General features: G+C 41.1%; 1 protein-coding gene across 1 annotated transcript in view; it reads left to right on the forward strand.

The window, feature by feature from the left end:
• The first annotated feature begins 1,316 nt into the window (after positions 1–1,316).
• SLC16A10 (solute carrier family 16 member 10) overlaps positions 1,317–21,917 on the forward strand; it is a 40,852-nt gene continuing 20,251 nt past the window's right edge. The window contains exons 1-2 of the mRNA XM_035109080.2: positions 1,317–2,145; positions 19,750–19,894. Of these exons, the coding sequence (XP_034964971.1) occupies positions 1,722–2,145; positions 19,750–19,894 (569 nt within the window). The 5' untranslated portion in view covers positions 1,317–1,721. The remainder of the gene's footprint in view (positions 2,146–19,749; positions 19,895–21,917) is intronic.

Raw genomic sequence — 21,917 nt, forward strand, 5'->3', positions numbered from 1 at the left:
TTGTACCATTTGTGCTACATAAGCCTGATTCAGTTTCGGTTTTCCTAGCACTCAATCACAGGTATGTTATCTCTCATTTTGCGTTGATTTTTTTTAAGCCTGTATTTGCATTTGTATGAATTTCATATGCCCTTTTTACATAAAATACATTTTCAATGCTTCTCAATGCATTTTCCAGGAGAAAAAAATCTGTATTTTTTGCACACTGAAGCACTGCAAAAATATGGAAAAGTGACTGGCCGGGAGTTGCGCTGTGATCTACAGGAACATTAAACTGGCAACAGCAAATTGCGTCTGTTTCCTGTGAAAAACAGACCAAATTCCTCCTGTGTCACAAACGTAACATCAGAAATGGAGAAAGTGATTTTGTGTGTGTGTGTGTATGTGTCTACAAAAGGGAGTACTGTAGTCCACAAAAGCTTATACTACTACAGTAAATCTATTATAAGGTGTTTGTGGTACACTAAAGTATAAACCCTGCTGTTCCCCCTCTGGATTTTACTTTTAAAGGTTGTTCCTCAAGAGCCCTATCTCCATTTGGTTTCCCCCAATCATGTGCTATGTGGCTTCAGTAAGTAATCAATACCCAGTACAAACATATTTTCCTCTTTTTCTTATTGGATCTGTGTTCCCATATGTAAGCAATTGAACTCTGGGAAAAAGGTTTGCCCCTTTGTCCTGTACCTTGGCAGAACCTTTGTTTCCCTGTCGCCCTGCCAGCAAAGTATGTCGCTGACTTTGGGGAGGCGACTGACGTCACAGGCACACACCTTGCTTTGTGTGTTACGGTACCAGCCTCTGGGGCCGCTCTTTATATATTTTACGTTTTATATACAGTATAGAAGTGTATGTGTTTTCATATATATCTCTCTCTATGAACTCTGTCGCAAAGCTGATGGGGACGTTGCCTTCTCACTTTGCCCGCCCCCCTCCCCACGCGCCAAATTGTGCCTTCGGAGGGAGGGAAGCAGCTCCCTTCGCTGCTGCCGCCGCCTTCCACCAACCGCCTTCCATGGGTGGTCGTTAACTGTTGACTTATGGCTCGGCACGCGCGCAAGCGCGCCAACAGGCATGTTCTCTCCCGAACGTCGCTGTAAGGCTGGAGTCAGTTTCCTCATCCACTGGCACGCTGTACTTTTCTCTCCTGCTCCACCCTCCCAGCCATCCGCTGCGGCCCACGGAGAGGGCGGGGCTTCACCGCCAAGTAGCCAGTGAGAACCTGAGGATTAGGGGGACGGGGGACGGGGAAGGTGGCGGTGAGGGAGCACGTCCCTTTGACAGCCACGCCCCTTAGTGGGGCGCGCGCGGGGTGGGTGAGGGGTGGGGAGTTACCCCTTTAAAATAACCTGAAGGCGCCTTGAGCGAATTTACCACCCTCAGGGGCCGGTTTGTGAGGGAGAATTTTATACTGGGGAATTATATAGATCTATTTGTATATACTCTATATATACGTTTTCAAAGCGCTGAGTTTATTTTTCCGTCGAGAAGTTTGATACACCCCCCCCCCCGCACCCGCTCATTCCCGTTCCTGTTTCGAGAGAGATGATCGCGTTGCCTCGGCGGAGCTAAGGAAGGGAGCGAGAGACGGCGGCGGTTGGGCTCCTGTGAGGCAGAGCGAAGGAGCGAGAGAGAGGGGCAGAGCGAGGGAGCGAGCAGCCGCGTGAGGCCGCCTCAGCCGCCTTTCCTTTCCTCCGCGTAGCTCCCGCCGGCGGGCTGCTGCGATGTCTCCCGTCAGCGAGGAGGTGGGAGCGGGAGACGCCGTCCCGGCCGCCCCCGTGGCCCCCTTCGAGGAGGGCGAGGCGCTAGGCGAAGAGCCGAAGCAGGAGAACGGTGGCGAGTGGTGCTCGCAGCAGGCGCTGCTCTCCTCGCTGGAGGCAGCCGCCGGGGAGCCGCCCCCGGTGACGGCGTTCGCGGCGGCCGGGAGCCCCCCGGAGAAGAAGCTGCAGATGCCGCCCACGCCGCCGCCGAAGGGAGGCGAGGCGCCGTTCGAGCCCCCCGAGGGCGGCTGGGGGTGGGTGGTCATGCTGGCCTCCATGTGGTGCAACGGTGCCGTGTTCGGCATCCAGAACTCGTGCGGGGTCCTCTTCAAAGCCATGCTCAAGGAGTTCGGAGACCCCAACGACCCGAAGTTGACGTTCAAGACAGGTGAGCGAGTGCGGGGGGGAGGGGAAGGCGGGAGGTGCGGGAATGGATGAACCCCCCCACACACACACACAACCGCCTCTGAATCGGGGCTCCTGCTTTTGCGCTCAGAGAGATAGGGAGGTGATAGGGAGAGGGAGAGACTGGGCAGGAGCACTTATGGGCGAAGGTGGCTTGTGTTTAGATTGAAAATCACCCATTCGTTTTTGGTGCACAGGACAAAACCTCCGAATTGGTGGGCGGGCTGGGTGAAGGAGGAGCAGGCGCTAAGGTTTTGCAAAATAAAAAAAACTTCCTTCCAGAAGTTCCAGTGGCACCTTAGAGACCAACTAAGTTTGTCATTGGTATGAGCTTTCGTGTGCATGCACACTTCAGTCACACTGAAACAGAAGTCACCAGACCCTTAAGGTTTTGCAGTTACTGCTGTGTATGTGCAGAATCTGCCCACTTTATTTGGGGGAAGTTTCTGCCCTGCTTCTCATTGTTCTGGGACTATGCGTGATGTCCTTTAAAAAAAATCATAAGAAGGGCCCTGCTGAATCAAGCCAGTGGCCCACCTAGTCCAGCATCCTGTTCTCATAGTGGCCATCCAGACGCCTGTGGGAAACCTGCAAGCAACTGGTGTTCAGAAGCATTGCTACCTCTGATCATGGAAGCAGAGCATTGTCATCACTGTTAGTAGCCATTGAGAGCCATATTCTCCATGAATATTTCCTCTTTTAAAGCCATCCAAGTGGGTGGCCATCACTGCCTCCTGTGGGAGCAGAGTTCCATTGTTTTAACTAAGCACTGTATGAAGAAGAACTTTCTTTTACCAGTTGTCCTGAATTTTCCAACATCAGCTTCGTTGATCCCCATGAGTTCTAGTGCTATGAGAGGGAGAAATTTTTTCGCTCTCTCCATGCCATGCATACTTTTACAAACTTCTATTACTTGCTTTTTCTCTAAACTAAAAAGTTCCAAAGATTGCAACTTTTCCTCACATGGGTGTTGCTTTATTCCCTTTTAAGGGTCATGTTGGTCACACTTTTCTGAACCTTTTCCAATTCTACAATATCCTTCTTTATTACACAATATTACAAATGCAGTTGTACAGCAAATTTGTACAATGGTGTTATGATATTAGGAGTTTTATTTTCAATTCCTTTCCTAATAATTTTCACAGCTACTGCATGGTAGTTATTCATTTCCATCAAGCTATCTACTACAAACCCGAGGTCTTGTTCCTGGTCAGTCACTGCCAGTTCAGACCCCATGTGCCAGCATGCATATCTTTACACTTTTTTATGTCTGTATCTCCTTCACCCTCTTTTTCTGTCTAGCTTGTGCAAGAGTTTGTAGATTCTGTTTCCTGAAAGAAAGAAAATTAAACAGAATTGGGTTTAAAGGTTTGGCTAAGGATTTGTAACCAGCAGAACAACAATACTCATAGAATCATAGAAATATAAAGTTGGAAGGGATCCTGTGGGCCATCTAGTCCAATTACCTGCAAAGCATACATGACAGATGGCCATCCAACCTCTGCTTAAAATACCCCATATAATGAGAGTCTACTGTCTCCTGAGGGAGTCTTTTCCACTGTCCAAGAGGTCTTACTGTCAGAAAGGTTGTCTGGATGTTTTGTTGGAATCTTCTTTCTTGTAACTTGAATCCATTGATTCAGATCCTACCCTCCAGAGCAGGAGAAAACAAGCTTGCTCCATGTTCCATCCCTTTAGATATTTGAAGATGGCTATCATGTTTCTTCTCAGTCTCCTCTTATTCAGACTTTTCTATTGGACTGTTTAAAATAATTATTTTCTCACCTTTGCAGTAACTCTGAATGCAGGTTTCTCCTAATCTGTTTCACAGATGTGCGAGCTGAGACTGAAAAGCAAATTTTACAAGACTAGCCACTAAGTTTGTAGCAGAAATTGGTTTCTGTGGTCCAACTTAAAATATAAATGAACTTTTCTGATTTATTGTGATAATGCTACTTATGTGCAAAACACTTTTAACAGATTTAGTGTCATTTAACTTAAATAAATGTGAATCAGAAATGTCCATGTAAACTGCTAACTTATCCAAAACTTGCAACTATTTGAACAGCTGTTTTGAACTAGTGTCAATCTTCAAGAAATCTTGGCAATATAAAATCCGTCTGAACACATGCAGTCTTTCAAATTTGCCCCCTATTGTAATCAACAGTGTGTTTCTTTTGGATAATAACTGAAAAAGAATAGTCAGCTAGAACAAATCTTGTTTAAATTAATAGTGGCCTTGGGAGGTGCTTCTCTGTTGTATCAAAACAAATTTTAGCAACTGTAGACTGTTTCCTGCTGAGCACCAAGACTTTCAGGGAGCTCCTGGTATGTAGAAGGGAAATTATTCTAGTAGACAAAGTTTCTGTTCATCTGGCTTAACCTTTGAATTAACTATGTAACAACTACATCTAGAGGGAAATTTGGAACCCAATCTGAAGCAGAGGTTTACTTTAGTAAATATGTATAGGATTTCAACCCACGCTTCTTTCATCTCAACTCTGCCTTAAACTGAATAAAAGTTTGAAATACGGTATCTTCTGTTTAAAGTTTAGCTCTTATGAATGGCATCTAGTAGTGGGTTTTGTAAAGCAGTTCTGTTTAAACAAAATAGGACACCAAATTTTACTAATCTTCTCTTGCTTACTGCAGCCCTCTGAACCACATCCCATAAATTACCCAGACATTGGGTGCAACATAAGTAGCTAGAGACATAAGTAGCTAGAAGGGTGAATAAAAAGCATATATAACCCATCTTGTGCAAGCAAAAATGCTTTCCACACTAGCTTCCATTTTGGATATAACCCCATATATTTTTCCTACAGCTTTGATGAATGCTTTGATAGTTGGATAAGCTGCCAAGGTAGAATAGAAGGAACACACTTTGTTTCAATCCCTGGTAATTAATTTGTCTATTCTAACGATCTCTGAGAGAAACAACTACTTCCAGCTGAAAAGAAAATGGATACATGTATCTCTTAATCCAATTAGCATGTCTTCCTGTTATAATTAATTATCATGACTGCAAGCATCTGGTTGAAACTGAGCATGAACTTCACAAAAGGTGAAGACAACCTAATCCCCATTATTTTTGCTCACTGAAGAGGATAAGTGAATTAATAAGCAGTAATCTTTGGATAATTGCTCTAACTTGGGCTGGAGGTGTGTTTCATTCTTATGAAAGTTCTAAAAGTTTTCAGAATTGTCAAAAATAGCTAAGTATTCAGAAAAGTCTAATTATTAGAGTCTTATGTGCCCTCCCATGTTTGTTTTGAAAAAATAATAATATGGCTATTGAGCCACTCTGGGTTCCGGAGCACTGCATGCATGCACATGGGAATGGGCAATGGTGGCACTTGCACCACTCAAAGGTTGGACTCCTGTAGACTAGCTCTCAATGATGCATGAAAGGCTGCTGTATGTAGGGAGACTTGGCTGGTTTCTGTGCATGCACAGGCCTTTCTGGATCTCGGATCATATTTTAGAACCTTCATAAATTTAAAGCTTTCTAGTGGAGGATGTAAGAAAAATATATTGCTATCTGATGTGTAGCTTGAAAATATTAAAATTATTGCTTATAGAAGATAAAATTTACATCACTATGTTAAATTGCTAGGCAAGACACTAGATGTTTGCATTAAACCAAACATTTTATTACTGGACTTGTGGTGCTCCTGTCATTATGATAGCAGCACATATTTCAGCTGAGCTATTATCAGGATATACTGATCCTGCCATAGCACTGATGGAGTGACTATAGACTTTGTGAAACAAGAACAGAAGAGATTAGTAACTTGGTAGAAGATCTAGACCTGCTAGTGGCTTGTCAATATACCTTTCCTCATCTAATGTCACTCAGATAACTAGTAGCTTCTTCCATTGCAAAGCAAATGTGGGATGGACTTTTGTCAGGACAGCTAAAGTATTCACTTGAGGCTTCTAGTGTGCACATCTTCTTCATTCTGTACTGAGGTCCTGAGTCTTCTTTCTGGAAACAAAATACTGACTGCTTGACCTGAAAGGTTTTTACATTTCCTTGATTTTTCTCCTCTGCTTTACCTTGCCTTTTCTCTGTAAAGAGCAGAGTATAAAAAAACTTGCTACCAGAACATATGGTATAGTTGAGTATCTGCAGCTGTTGGGAATCAATGGGCTTCTGAAGTGCCCATAGGTATTACGGTTTCTTGAGTGTGCAGAGTCAATAACAGAATATATACAAACTGTTAGTTTGTTGCTGCAAAACAGTAGGCTTATGATACATTTAAAGATAGTGAATTGTAGATCTAGCTAAAGCATACACGGAATTAGACCCACTGAAATTTATTAAGTCTATTAACTTCAATTAGTTTAAAACAAATTTTAAACATCACTGATTTTAATTATATTTTAAAATTGATTTCACCTACCCTGGAACCTTATGATCAAGAATGAGAAAGAAATCAAAGTAATAATGTCCATTGATTTCAGTAGGTCCTTTGAGTATGTCCTTAGTTGATGTCAACCATAACAGTTAATTGTAGAGCAGGGAGGGCTAACATTTTTCAGCTTGAAGGTCACATTGACTATGAGTCCTTCTGGAATGTAAAAGGTGGTGTTTTGAGTGGGTAGAGGGATTGTATCACCCCCTTTCCTAACTTAATACAGCAGTGTGAAAATTAAGAGAGAAAGCTGCAGGACTGGCAAACCACATAAACCACATTTCTGGCTTGCAGGATATGGACCACAGATTAGCCTTGCATGTGGTAGAATAAGCTTTTGGTAATTTATACATCTGATGAAGTTGAATCTAGTCCACAAAAGCTCCGTAATTAGGACTGTGGCTGCATTTCATTTAATCAGGGGGTACATTAGTGAAGCTACATTAAATCTCAGACACATTCTGCCCACAAGGTTAAAACTGAGAACTGCATGTTGGCATTAGTTTAATTTAATTTATTTAAATACAGTGGTACCTCTGGATGCGAATGGGATCTATTCCGGAGCCCCAGATGCAACCAGAGCAGTACACAACCTGAAGCGCTGAATCTGTGCATGCTTGCTGTGTGATTCAGTGCTTCTGCGCATGCACATGATGTCATTTGGCACGTCTGTGCATGCGTGAATTGCCGAACCCGGAAGTAACCCGTTCCGGCACTTCCGGGTTCAGCGTGTTTGTAACACATGATGTACGCAACCCGCAGTGAATGTAACCAGAGGTATGACTCTAGTGCCACAATGAAAGAGGCATTAGGATTGGAACCAAGATTCTTTAGCAAAAATCTCCTTAAGATGCTATTTTGCATTAAAAGGAAGTTGTCACTGCAATCTAAAAAGAACATACCCCTTTGCTGCATTTCTTATTCTGACCCCACTCCCATAAGTTTAAAATGTACAAATCCTGGAATTCTCAGGAATTTCTGAGTGCACAACTAGAACTTTCAATTATTTAATTTAACCAGGGAAATATGCTACAAAAGATATACTAAAAAATAAAATTCAGTAGAATGTTCCAGTTAGAATTTAGCCTACAATCCAATAAAACTATGAAAAACACTTTTGCTGAGAAGCTTCCCTATTCCTATGACAGAAAGATCTTTGCACTATGATCAAACCTTAAATGGTTATTCAAAGGTTACAGATATTACTTATCACAATTTATAGAAATTGCCATATAAGCAAGTCAAAGTCTAAAACTAGTTTACTGGTTCAAACTCAATATGCCTTTCTCAAAGAACCTCACAATTGTTTCTAAAATAATTACATAAAATTTCTGTGTGTTTGCTCCAAACTCAGCATTTTATTTTTCTAACGATTTTCTTACAGAGCCATGGACAGGAAACATGAATGCCAATTTAACTACTAATTAGTTCCCTGAGCTGTGCATTTTGCTGTTCCTGTAACTAGCCATCAGAGTGTCAATAGCTTTTATGTCCTCTTCCTCTCAGAGATAAGATTTATTTCTGTTTAAGACCTACATACCATGGAGTACCATGGGACTCACTTTTGTGTAGAGATGCATACTGTATATGGTTTGACTCAGTATCACCACTTCACTTTAGACTTTCAAGCTGACCTTCCTCTATTTCAGAGCCAAACTACACATTACATTAGTGGAGTCATTTGGGTGAGATATGCTTATTCTATTAAAATAAAGCATTTCCTACCTATTAATGCCTCTGTACTTCACAGCAGTCAATGACACTTTCAAATATATTGCTCTAAGCAAGCCTTTGTTCTGTTATTCAGGGTTCTTTTATCCATCTTAGAAAATGCTGCACTCAGTTGTTCCCATCAGAAAAACAATGTGAACATTTATACACACCATATTGGATTGATGCTTAATGCAAGTATACTAACTCATGGTCAGTGCAATTCTGTATCTATTCAAAACTAAGTGGCACAAAGTACAATACCGTAGGACCTATTCCCAGGACTCAGCTACATTAGTTTAAAAAAACCCCACAATGATTTGAATGCGCTATAAACATGCAACACCAGATGGTGCCAGAGAGCAGGAAACTTTTATATGCGTTTTCCCATAGAGTTTTTGTTGTTGTTGTTAGAACTATCTAATTTCTGACTTATTTATAGCATTTTCCCCCTGTGTGTACATCCACCCCCAGATAAGTGTGGCTAGGACTGAAGCCTGAACAGGCTGCAGGAAAGTTCTGAAACTGAACCAATTAATTTTCTAAGCAAACTTTGAGATAATTACAATTACTGATTTTCTCTGTCCATATTTTAACTAGGGTTTCTTTTGTCCTCACACTCACCATTGCAACTTTTTAAAATGAGGTATTAGTGTTGCATGCAGAATAAAGTTGGGGGGGGGGAAAGAGTGGGAATATTTATTTGCAGTGAGATTTGTTTGCATGGGGGGCTATTGGGTGTCAAGTTAGCCATATTGATTCGTATGCTGTCAGTTTTTGTTGTTGTTGTCTTGTTTGGGTTGTGTATGTAATGAAAGGGAGCCATACCGGGGTGAAGGCGTCCTCTTCTATTTGTCCCTGTGTCAGTTTTAGTCTGATGGTTAGCTTTTATAGTAAGACTGTTTCCCATATGATTTGGTACCAGTGGTCCATGCTCACTCCTAGCAGATCTCTCCAGTGTCTGGCTATGATGCTTCTGCCTGTTCATCATTGCAGCTATTGAGATAATAAGGATATGTACTAAACAGACTTTTTCCAGTTAATTACCCATGCAGAGCTGGTCTTAATGAGCCCAGTATGAAACTTTTTCAGGAAATGCTGTGGTGCGAATAACAGTTTGGCCTTATTTCTTCTTACCCAGGAACTTGGATACTGAACCCTTAAATGGGGACACAGTGCCATTTTTAATCATGGGAGAATATTTCACAAACAAGGGTAGTGGAGAGTTCAGGTAACTTTGACTGGAAGTGTCATTAACTAGTGAGTTAACTAGTGAATTATTAGCTATTTAAGACTGGATTATAACAGTCATACTTGGAGTAGACCAAATAAGTCCATTGATATCAGTTGGTCTGTTCTGAGTATGACTAATCTTGAGCCCTGATGCTATGCAATCCCTTTCATCTGTAAAAAGGATGCACAGAAGCACTCACTCTCCAAGTATGTTTAAACTTTTTAAAAAAGCATATGTATGAACTAATCATGGTAATCACAGTAAGTGTTAGATGTTAGCAGTATCCCATCTTGTGTTGAAAGTGGAGGATTCTTGGGATATTTCTGTTTTATGCTTTACCCAGCATGAGTTTTTACATACAAGTGGCTCAAACTATTTTAAAAATTGCATTGTGTAAGTAATGGGTAGATTAAATAATGACTAAATGAGGAGCAATTGTGTTCCTCATTACAGTATTAATTGTCAAGGCATTGCATTCCATAATTCGGCATTTCTAAATTTGGTGCCAAGAGACTAAAGCAGTCACTCCCCTTCACACTCATTGCAGAGCTTCTCCTGCAGTTTAAAAAGAAAGAAACCACATTCTTGTTGTACAGAAATATTTTTTATAATATTTTACGCAGTAGTTGCATGTATTGGTGCTTAATAAATTATGCTATAGGGAGGCAATGGCATAACTCTATATAAATTATTTGAAAGGCCTTTGGCCTCCCATTCAAGGTTAGGGCCTTTGTTGTGCTTATCACCTTGGTTTTCTCCTTAATTCTTCTCTCAATGACAACTACTTCTCCACAGAAATTTATCTGTTTTAAAAGGATACCATAAAAGGATTTGTGTTTGTTAAGGATGCTGTGATAATGCGGCATATTCATTTTTCAACCTGGATAGATATTGCAGACCCCATCCCTTCTATTTATTTTAATTAAATTTCTGTTGTAAAAATCATTGGTAGTTGGATGTAAAAAAACACACAAAAAAACCCTATTGTATTTGCTATTCATTAAATACCGTTGCATACACAGGAAGCCTGAATGATGATTAAGGGTAGAATTCAATGTGGCACTAGGAGATTGTTCCATCAGGGCTTTCCTCTTCGCTCTTGCCTCTGTGTGTGCTGTTCTGGGGATTCTCCCAACCCTCCAGAGCAGATATTCAGGAGGCATGGCGGGGGGAGGAAATGGGAAAAAGCCTTTGCACTAGCCAGAGTCTTTGTGCTGGCTTGTGCTAGGTACATGAATCTGACCCTAAGAGTGTTCGTGTAGGACTAGGGAGGCCCATGATGGAATGCAGGGAGACCAACCATTAGTGGAGCCAAAACCTACGACAGGAGAGCCAAATAATTCTCATTTTGTCCTCATTTCCCCCTCATCTTCCTCCCTGCTGAATTCTACAAGGGCAACAAAGTCTTAAGGAGGAGAAAGCTGACAGGGAGATGGGGCTACCTGAGGGCAGACCTGAGGGTGGTGGGCAGTGCCTAATTCATTGTAATAAACCAGCCTCCAATGAGCCCTTGCCTACCTCACAAAGTTGTTGTGAGGTAAAATGGGGGCATAGAGAACCATGTATGCTTCTTTGAGTTCCTTGGAGGATGATGCAATATAATGTAGTTATTTGCAATATCTTGCAAAAACATGAATGAATGTGTGAGACATCAAAGATCAACTGTAAAAGTGCTAATGGGTTAGAGTTAAACCTAGCTTAACTCTGTGGTGAAGGTGCTTCTCCAGACTTGCTCTAGAGGTGATGATGAAGCTTGTCAGTTTCACTACTATTTTCAGGTGCTTTGCATGGGAGCTAGGTAATGTTTGATTATTGCATTTATTTATTTATTAAAATTTGTCCTGCCCATCTTCCAAGAGGAGCCCAAAGTAGGATATAATTTTAATAAATAAATTTGCATTAAACTCTCTAGGACTAATGGCTGGAGGCATATTCTTGTTCATACAAGCCTACTCAGATGCTTAGAAAGTTTAGGTAATTTTAATTTGTTTTAGTATTTTAACATTTGTATGCTTTAAAGTACTGTTTATTTTATTGTTTTATCTATTTGTAAATCGCTTTCAGTTTTTGTTTCTTTACGATCAAGCAGTCTATACATTTCTGAAATAATAATAAATAAATAAAAGCAAGTTAAAAGGCCATAGACTTGAAATTTGCCTCTGGGCATTCCTGTTCTTCTGAAACAAAATGTACTGTTCTGTTCTAGCCGAATGTGTATCTGTCTTCTTATAAACCTAGAGCCTATTAGGGATAATTGTTAAGCTTTTCATTGAAAATTACAAGGTAGAAAATTGCAAGGTTGCTAATTATGTGTAATGAAGAAATAAAATAATTCCAACAGCTATTCTGGCAAGCTACAAAACAACCTATAAATCATATCACTGTAATTCTCATTATAAAATTAATTTATCAAATAATACCTGCTAAAGGGTTAGACAAATACAATGTAATAGAAACTGTAAACATCCATACTTGTTCCAACCTAATAAATATAAAATGGTTTATATTGAACTGTACAGTATGTGTTTCTAATGTAATACAAATGTGATACACTTGTAGCTACGTAAACTGTCAATCTGCTTCTTCTAGTAGCAATTGTTTGCATGCACATTTCATATATGAAGTTTGAAACATTGTGTTAAAAAACTTTTAATGTCATTGACTAAGAAGGGATAGTTACAAAGCAACAAGTATATAACTTGTCATCTGTTACTTCCAAGTGGTGAGAAATAGAAATCAAAGGACTGTGTTGACCCTGAAGTTGTTTGTCTTTCCTCTGTGACTTGCTTTATTCACTGATATTACAAGCACATTTCTGTGATGATCTTTTGTATGTAACACGCGGTACAGGAGAGCAGCAGCAGAGCTGTAGTCTGGATTGTACTGTTAGAGCAGATGAGTGTATTCTTCTCAGTCAGAAGGAATGGAGCATACATCAAAGAATTACCGTAACTTCTATTGAAAAATAAGACCGGGTGAATAGAAAGACACTTTTTCCTTAAAGGAGAGTAGAAATCTTGTTTTGGGTTCTGCCTTCCAGAGAATATCAGGATGGCTCTGTTGCTCCTGAGCTACTGCTTTGAAGTAGCTTACAAAAAGTGAGAAAGAAGTAGTGGGGGGAAATGTTGTTAAGAGCACTAGGCATTAGTGGTAATGCCCAATGCTCTGTGGATCATAGATCCATACAGCCTTCTTTTGGTGGTGGTGGTGCGGGACAACCACATCGGGTAGTGAGAAGACCCTCTCATAGCTCCCCACATGTAGCACCCAACTTCTCCCTGTTAAGCAGGGGCCAGCTGCCTATAGTTTCAAGGAGTTATTTCAGCCCCTCAGGTTTAGTGCTCTGTTCCCTCCTTCAGTGGTCATCATCAAGGTGCTTCAGAAAAGTAAGAGATGGCATTCTGCACCACCTTTCTTTCTTCATGCCTACTTGGGCAACAGTCTGGGAAAGGACAACCTCTTGTTCTTGGCAGCCCAGCTCCGTGCCTAGCAAAGTGACTAGCAGGACATAATCTACATTAATGTCCCTTAGCACATGCAAGTTGAGAGTTTGCAAGGTTGGAGTCCTGGCAATTAAATCAGACTCCAACATAGCTTCAGTTGGAGGGAACCTAATCTATCTCTGGTCAGCCAGCAACCATGGGGAAATGTTACATGGGTAATCTGATTAGATGCCAACTTTTACCCATTGTTAAGTTTGGAGAATCTCTCTAGACCCCTTCCACTGAATCAGCAGTCTGTTGTTGCAAATAGATACACTCATCATTCACGCTAAAGGAGAAGGAAGAGAAGCCCTTTATTGTCAGCCAGCAGTTTCTGTCCCCTGTTGAAGGAAGTTTCTGCCACGTATCTGCCGCATTCCCTATGAAGGAGAACAGTGGAACTGGCTGCATGGAGTGTACCTCCACATTGGCTTCTGGCAAGCAGAAACACACACACAGTTCTTGCACAGAAAATGTATTTTTGTTGGCTGGCAGCTGGGCCAGCTCTTCTGTGCAAAGAAGAAAGCCAGGCTTGACATTAAGAGATTTACTCTCTGCCTATCCCCCCCCCAAAAGGAGTACAATCCTGTATCCTTAGGCAAGAAGCATCCTCCTTTCAGCATAGCTGCCAAGTCTCCCATTGGAAAATCCAGGATCAGCAGCGGTGTGGCACTGGAAGTCACTTCAACGCATGTCCAGACATGCACAGAAGGAGCCTCCCTGGCAGGTAGGAAGTCAGGGGATTTACAGGATTTTTTTCTATTCGGGATAACAGTGGGAAATGGACTAAAATCCAGGGGTTTCCCACAAAAAAACTGGAGACTTGGCAGCTATGCCTTTCAGATGGCAGCAATAGCACCTGGGCTAGTCCTGGTGAGGGAGCAATACGAAGCATAGGCTATCCCTAGTATGGATGCCTTCAAGCTGAGTCCAGGTAGCTTAGCATATTGTCATATCCCATCCCTTCAGTTTGACTATTTTGGGTCATCATTAATTTAGTCACAGTGCTGAAATGTGAATTGGCAGGTGGCACTAAGCAAGGAGATCACAGCCTCAAAGGGGCTTGCTTTGTTTCTGTCTCAATGACAGATTATGTCTTTTTACCCAGAGTATTTTCAGCTAAGTAAAACAAGTTCTAAGTTGGGGCCTGGAAAATGGATTACCATGCCTAAGGGTTTATACCAGGCATGTCAAACCTGCGGCCCTCCAGATGTTTTGGACTACAATTCCCATCTTCCCCAACCACTGATCCTGCTAGCTAGGGATCATGGGAGTTGTAGGCCAAAACATCTGGAGGGCCGCAGGTTTGACATGCCTGGTTTATACCTTTTTTAAAAATGGGTAAGGGTTCTGAAACCCAGCCAGATGCCCGGGGTATAAATAATAAATTATTATTAATTATTATTCTTATCAGAAAAAGTAAAATGGGTATGAATCAAACTTCAGAGGACATGTATTGGAGCCACTCACACTCCACCAAGCCAAGTTATCTCAGAAGGGGAGACCCTTCACCTCTGCTCCCAGTCAAGTCCTTCCTGTCTGATTAGCAAACAACAGGCCTCAGGCTCTGCTGACCTGTTACAGTGCTAAGTGTTTAACTGAAGCAGCTTGTTTCTTTTTAGGCACCTTTTAAGGTACATTGCAGCCAGGGTTTTTTTTTTTTTGGCTATGCTTTGACCCAAAGTCTGAAAAGAGCTTAAGGGCACATGGTCTTTCCTGATACAGCTTCCTGCACTCTGCTTTTCCTCCCTCCACTTGAAGCAAGAAAGCAGCTGGAGCTTGCCTCAGGCATTTCATTGTGTGTTGGCTAATGTGAGGGAGATACTGTAATGTTTAGCAGACCTCAATAAAATGACATAAATTACTTCCAATAAATGTCTGCAATAAGAATATGATTTAATCTGCTGTTAATTTCTGCTGTTAATTTCTGGCTGCTGTTACTTTAATTAATTTTTATAAACTTCCTAGGTCTTTATTGATAATTTGTAACTATGCTTTACAGTTAAACCATGGCTCAGGTTTGAATGTACTACGGTATTAAAAATAATGTGGAAAGTACAGATTGAGCAACTATTGTTATTGTCAATCATTCTGCAGACAAACATCTGTTTAGTATTTCACCCCATTATGCTTTACCACAATGGAGTAAATTGAAGTAATGGTTTTAGGGGAAGTGAAATCCAGGACAGACTCTACCCTGTTTCTCCGAAAATAAGACGTAGCCATAAAATAAGCCGTAGCAGGATTTTTAAGCATTCAAGGAATATAAGCCATACCCCGAAAATAAGACATAGTGATGGGTGCAGCAGCAATGCTGGCCATGGCAGGAGGAGGAGGAGGAAAAAAATAAGACATCCCCTGAAAATAAGCCATAGTGTGGTTTTTTTTTTTTTGAGGAAAAATAAATATAAGACGGTGTCTTATTTTCAGAGAAACACGGGAGATCAGGGGTCAGCAAACTTTTTCAGCAGGGGGCTGTCCCTCAGACCTTGTGGGGGGCCAGACTATATTTGTTGGGGGAGGAAATGAACGAATTCCTATGCCCCACAAATAACCCAGAGATGCATTTTAAATAAAATCACACATTCTACTCATGTAAAAACATGCTGATTCCTGGACCATCCGCGGGCCAGATTTAGAAGACAATTTGGCCAGATCTGGCCCCCGCACCTTAGTTTGCCTACTCATGCTCTAGATTATCCTTCCTCTTTCTTGTAATCCTTATTTAACAGACCATAATTCAATAGCTATATATCAGATTTTGATATCTGCATAACATATCTCAACCTCTGCTTAATAAATTCCACCATCTTTCTCCAACACTATAATCTCTAGCTTCAGCTTGTCTATTCGCTATTCTAGAAATCTAGATTTTGTTGTTATGCATGTAGTCTTTCTAAAAAAAATTACAGTTGTAGCCAAAAGTTGTATCTGGGTGCTAAATTGTATGCTGTTGTGACTACACAATAGAAAAGTAGGCAAATGGTAATCCATGTGAAATAATAGTAAAGTGGAGAGGCTCCACAACCCTGCTGCTGCCCCTACAAGTGCCCCTATTTTCCAGGGACCATCCCGGATTTACAGAAGCCGTCCTGGTTTCTGATTTGATCCAGGAATGTCCTGCTTTTCCTTAGGACTTCCCTATTTTTATAGGAGAAATGTTGGAGTATATGCTGCTGGCTGCTTACCTAGATATCTATATTTGTACTTGACTTTACTTACTTAGGAGTTGGGAATTTCAAAAAGGTAGTCAGCCCTGGCCTCCTTGCCCTGCTGCCAAATTTGCTTGTTATCTTGAAGCTCTGCCAGTGGAGCTGAGCTGAACTCACATTTTAATGCTAAATATTTATTTAAACATTTAAGTATACTGCTGTACTCAGAATGGCAAACAAAAATTTGCCATATTGGGCAAGTTATATTGGTGTTCTAAACTGTTTTTACCACTTCTTCCTGATGTGGTACATATACTGAACTGCATCAAATTTTGATCAAGTTTTGGTCTAAAACACAAAGGCAAAAATTTGTGGGCACTTTTTTGTGGTAAGATATAAAACACTTTTTTGTCAAAGTAATGAATAAAACAAACCTATTTTAAAAATAATTCAGTAGTAACACAGTGGTCATAGCAACAAGGCAAAATCAACCAAAATCTTGCAGGAAAATGTATTACAGTTTCTCTAAAATCCCAGCAAGGATGTTATTTTTCATATTTGCTTAAGCAGAAGTTTCCAAAGCTTTGGAAACACTTCTGCAAGGATTCTAGTTCTAGTTGTGTCATCCTTACTTTTTTAAGACAGAGCAGCAAACAATGCTGATTAGTCAGATCTTATGGGGAATAGATTTGGTTTTTCAGATTTGTGAGTTCCAGCTGTGAAGGGCTTTAAATAATCATTGAACTTGGAAGCAAACTGGTAACCAATGTAACTAGAGCAGAACAGGTTAAATATGGACATGACTTTTGATGGAAGACTTGCTGCATTTGCATTACTTGAAGCTTTCAAGGACATCTCTACTGGAAGTTGCAGAAGTATTGATTAGTGTAGCAAGTTCTGAGCTACAGTACAGTACTTGGAATGTGGGAGAGTATCTATCTTAAGCAGGCCTGAATACAACAGTAACCCATTCACCTGCTCAGGCAACAGCACCCTATCGTAGATAAAACTGCTCCTCTCCAGGGTAGAAATGCTTCCACTAATATAATTTTTGTCTTGTATGGATTCAATTTTAGGGCAGAGATTGCTTCTCTGAAGAAATATAGACCTGGGTGTCATCTTCTGATGACAGTCAACCCCAAAGCTTCTGAACTTGCTTGGTAACTTGACATACCGTAGATGTTAAGCATTGGCACTTAAGGCACCTTGGTTAGTCCCAGGTTGCTAACACTGTTCTCAGTAATGAAACTCTTCGTCTTACTGGGTTGCAGCCCTTCAAGCACCAGCCAAATTTTGTAATGGAGCTAAAAGAAATATTTTGGCCTGCCATATCAAATGTTGTTGAGAAGTCGAACAAAATTTAGAGGGAAGTATTTCCCTTGGTCCTCCCTAGTAGATCATGTATCAAGCAGTTTCTGGCACATTGAAAAAGCTGAAGCAAAAACACATAACTCAGGAATGTTTGGAGTTGCTGTGTTATCTTGTACTCAAATCATTTTGAGAAAGGGAGGTTGAAAACAGGCTCTAGATTGATTTGACTGCCCTTATCTTTAAAAAAATGTTTATTTAAGAGTAGACAAATCATTGCCTTCTTCAACCTCTGAGAAGCCAACCCTTTCTAAAGAAAGCATTACCAATTCTGGCAAAAAATAATAATTCATAAAATTCTTGGGCAAGGATCCAACTTGTACATGCTGGCCTTCACAACTCCAGTTAGCTGTCAGCTGAAATTCAGGCCCCAAAGGACTCAAACCTATTTTTCTCTACACCCTCTGGTGGTCATGATTGGGAAGTATGTGGAACAACATTTTCAGTAGATATTTAAGATGTTTCCACCATAAAGCCTAAATAAGGCATCTTTTTCTGATGAACATTGAGCATAATTAAGACAGTTTCCTGTACTACTTGTTGAGGGCACTAGAACAATCCCAGGGAAAGGCTGGACCATATCTTCTGCCTCACCCCATCTGCTGCATATCAGTTCTGCAAGTGAGGATGTAAGCACCCCAGGGAGCAGGACTGCAGGAATTGCACTTCCAAACCTTGCACTTGAAACTATCATTTAGAATGCCCTATTAACACAAGCACACTCACTGTCCAGCATCTAGATTAGTGGAGTTTTATGCAGCTGCTTTATAATGCAAACACACAGCTTTAATATTGCATCATTCTTACTGGGCAGGATCCAAATGTAGCCTTCTGCTAACAGAAGGGATTTTTCCATCTACAGAAGAAAGAACCAGGGAAGAGACTACATTTGCCAGTTTCCCCAAGCCCTCTGGAGCCTGTTTTGTCAGTGAGTGTAAGGGCTGCATGGGGAATTGACAAATGTTGCCTCCAGTGGTGTGCGATCAGCAAATGTTCCCAGTAAATTAGAGTATTAAAGCATGGAGCCTCCTTCCCAAAGTCCATGAAGCTTCTGCCTGACTTAGGGAGGGAAGCGTTATGCTCACATGCGTGACTTCGCACACCCCCCCCCAATATCTCTCACAAGCTGGCGTCTCTGGCCCTAACTTTCCCCCTGTTTAAAATTTCACTGCACGCCATTGGTTGTCTTCCCACTGGTTGGAGCAAGGTTAGGACCCAAGCCTCCGAGTTTACTACCTTAATTTAATTGGAGACAAAATAGAATGATTAAACAGTGGGAGTGAAAGGGAATACAGTATTGGAAGATTGATGGCTATAGGCCTCAGAGGACATACACTAGATCTATAAAATAGTGTGCTTTTTATCACTGATGTGGTTGCTGAAATTATGTCAGTAAGTGGGAAAGAAATTCCTATTGCTAGGGAAGTGATGAAGGTGTGAGAGATTGCAACTCCTGTCAGGCCTAGTCAGTGTGGTCAGTGGTTGGGGGTGATGGGAGTTAGCATAGGAAGCTGCTTTATATTGGGTCAGACCATCTAGCCCAGTATTGTCTGCATTGACTAGCAACTTCTATCATACAGTCTTCTGTTTTTGTAGAATACAATTTTTAATATAATTTAACATAATTTCTCAAGACTGCTCATATAATATGCCTATAATTCCAGTTGCTGGGGAATCACAAGTTGGGAGAGTGCTCTGGTCCTGCTTGAAGGTTTCCCACAGGCATCTGGTTGGCCACCGTGAGAACAACATGCTGCACTAGATGGGCCATTGGCCTGATCCAGCAGGTTCTTCTTATGCTGTTAGTTTGCACAACAGTACCCAGAGTTCAGCTTGAAGTTTTCCTGAGGCTTTTCAAACTGTTGGTTAAACAAAATGCTGGTTAGTGTTCCTTTAAAACAGGGGTGGCCAAACTCCCAAGAGACTGCGATCTACTCACAGAGTTAAAAAATGGCAGTGATCTATCCCCTTTTTGGAGGTTCAGGTCAAAGTTGTTGAGCTTTTTAGGGGAGCCACAGTTGTTCAGCTTCTTTGGGGGGGGGAGCCAATGATCTACCAGTGATCTACCGCAGACGTCCAGTGATCTACCAGTAGATCACAATCTACCTGTTGGACATGCCTGCTTTAAAACTAGTTATACAGTAATTGCACTATATGCTATTTTGTCATGTAATGAAATCTGCCGTATTAAGTTAACTATTATATTCTTAATCTTTTCCACAGCTTGGGTTGGTTCCCTATCCATGGGAATGATCTTCTTCTGTTCTCCCATAGTCAGTGTATTTACCAACCTATTTGGCTGTCGTATAGTAGCTGTTGTTGGAGCAGCAGTGGCACTTGTTGGGCTTTTGTCAAGCTCATTTGTAAGGTAAGAATACACATTCCACTGACTTTTCTGAATGATCATGGCCTTTGGCAGTGTATCTTAATTTAGACCACTTTGGCTGACAGACCAAATGATACCTCCTGGCATCCTGATCATATATCCTGAAGATACCACCACTACATAGCTTTAATTTGCAGACTTTACCATACATTCTTTATAGGTAGTGAGCACATGGCATGGTGGGTTATGCTGCACCTCTCTTCTGACATAGACAAGGCAGTATTATGTGCTACAAAATATTTGAAAGGCAGCCTTTCGAGTATTAAACTGTCATCTATGATAATCAAGTATTAAGCTCAATATGTCCAGGAGGAAAGCAAGAAAGTAAAGTTCAAGTGTCCACTCACAAAATTTAAATGTAAAAAAATATATACTTAGGTATTCTGTGGCCTTATGATTTTCTAAACAGACCAAGTGGATCAGAAGTAATTAACATAAAAGAGTGATAGTTGCCATTTATATAGTACCTTGGAGGGTTAAATCATTTCACATAGATTACTTAAGTAATCTTTTATAAGAATGTCTAAGTTTCTTGCCTATGGTTCTGTAGTATGCTCAAAGCAGTAATGAGATTTTTAACTGGGTATGGAGCTGTGAACCAGCCCCTTTCTTTGCTGCTCATTCCTGCAAGACAAGATAATTCATACACTGGGCTGCATAGATAGTGCACCAAGGAAAGAGCCAGCATAAGGGCTACCTATGACTACTAGTTACAATGGCTAAATGTTATTTTCGGTATTGGAGCCAGTATGTCCCTGGATACCAGCTGTTGAGGAAGCTGAAAGGGAGAGTGCTGTTGCACTCATGTCTGTCTTAAGGCATTCCCATAGGTATTGGGTTGGTCACTGTGGGAAATGGAATGCTGGACTAGATAGCTTTGGACTGATCCAGCAGGGCTGTTCTTATGCTCTTAATAAAATAAGAGGCATTCATGTATTCCATTGATGGAACCCTGTAGCACCTCATTATTGTCAGATAGTGTCTCTTTCCATTGATAAGCACCTTGTATATGGGAGAGATTTCTGATAGAGAAGACAAAATGGAGAAGAGCTTATTGGTGGTGTTATGGTATCTCTGAAAAGAAACGTTTCCTGCTTACTTGAGCAGATTTTTAGAAGGGAGAACAGTCTTGCCTTCAATTACCTTATGCCACATGCTAGGCATAAGCTGTTTGGCTATATTGGAGTCCTGCTCCCCCCCCCTTTTTCCTCCCCACTAGATTTGTGAAGAAACATATCAGATGTGGCTATCTGCTTTTCTTCTTCCAAACAAAACTCTATGCTTTTTATCTCTGTTTTAACGAGTCATAAGGTAGTTGGACACGACTAAACGACTAAACAATAACAAAAGGTCTGATAACTGTTAAACCACAGAGTCTAGGGCTTGCCGATCAGAAGGTCAGCGGTTCAAATCCCCGCGACGGGGTGAGCTCCCGTTGCTCGGTCCCAGCTCCTGCCACCCTAGCAGTTTGAAAGCACGTCAAAGTGCAAGTAGATAAATAGGTACCGCTCTGGCAGGAAGATAAACAGCATTTCCATGTGCTGCTCTGGTTCGCCAGAAGCGGCTTAGTCATGCTGGCCACATGACCCGGAAGCTGTACACCGGCTCCCTCGGCCAGTAAAGCAAGATGAGCACGCAACCCCAGAGTTGTTCACGACTGGACCTAACAGTCAGGGGTCCCTTTACCTTTAAGGTCTGATAAATATTAACCAGTATTTAATGCTGCTTCCTAACTTATTAATGATGTTGGCCTTGAATGAGTCTGTTGTACTGGAACATGCTCTAAAAGCTTCCAGTAAAATTAATATGCACAAATATACTTTTCCAACCAAATTTACATATCTTTGAATATTTAGTAGAGATAATGTATTATTATTTTAAATAACATTACTAATTATTGATATACCTATTTTTGTTAACTAAACATAAAGATCGGTTTCTTATTATTACTGATGCCTCTTCTATGCTTTGTAGCTATTATAGAACAATGCAAAAAAGCAGCTTT

Source organism: Zootoca vivipara, chromosome 3 (genome assembly GCF_963506605.1).
Source record: "Zootoca vivipara chromosome 3, rZooViv1.1, whole genome shotgun sequence".
Lineage (NCBI taxonomy): Eukaryota > Metazoa > Chordata > Lepidosauria > Squamata > Lacertidae > Zootoca > Zootoca vivipara.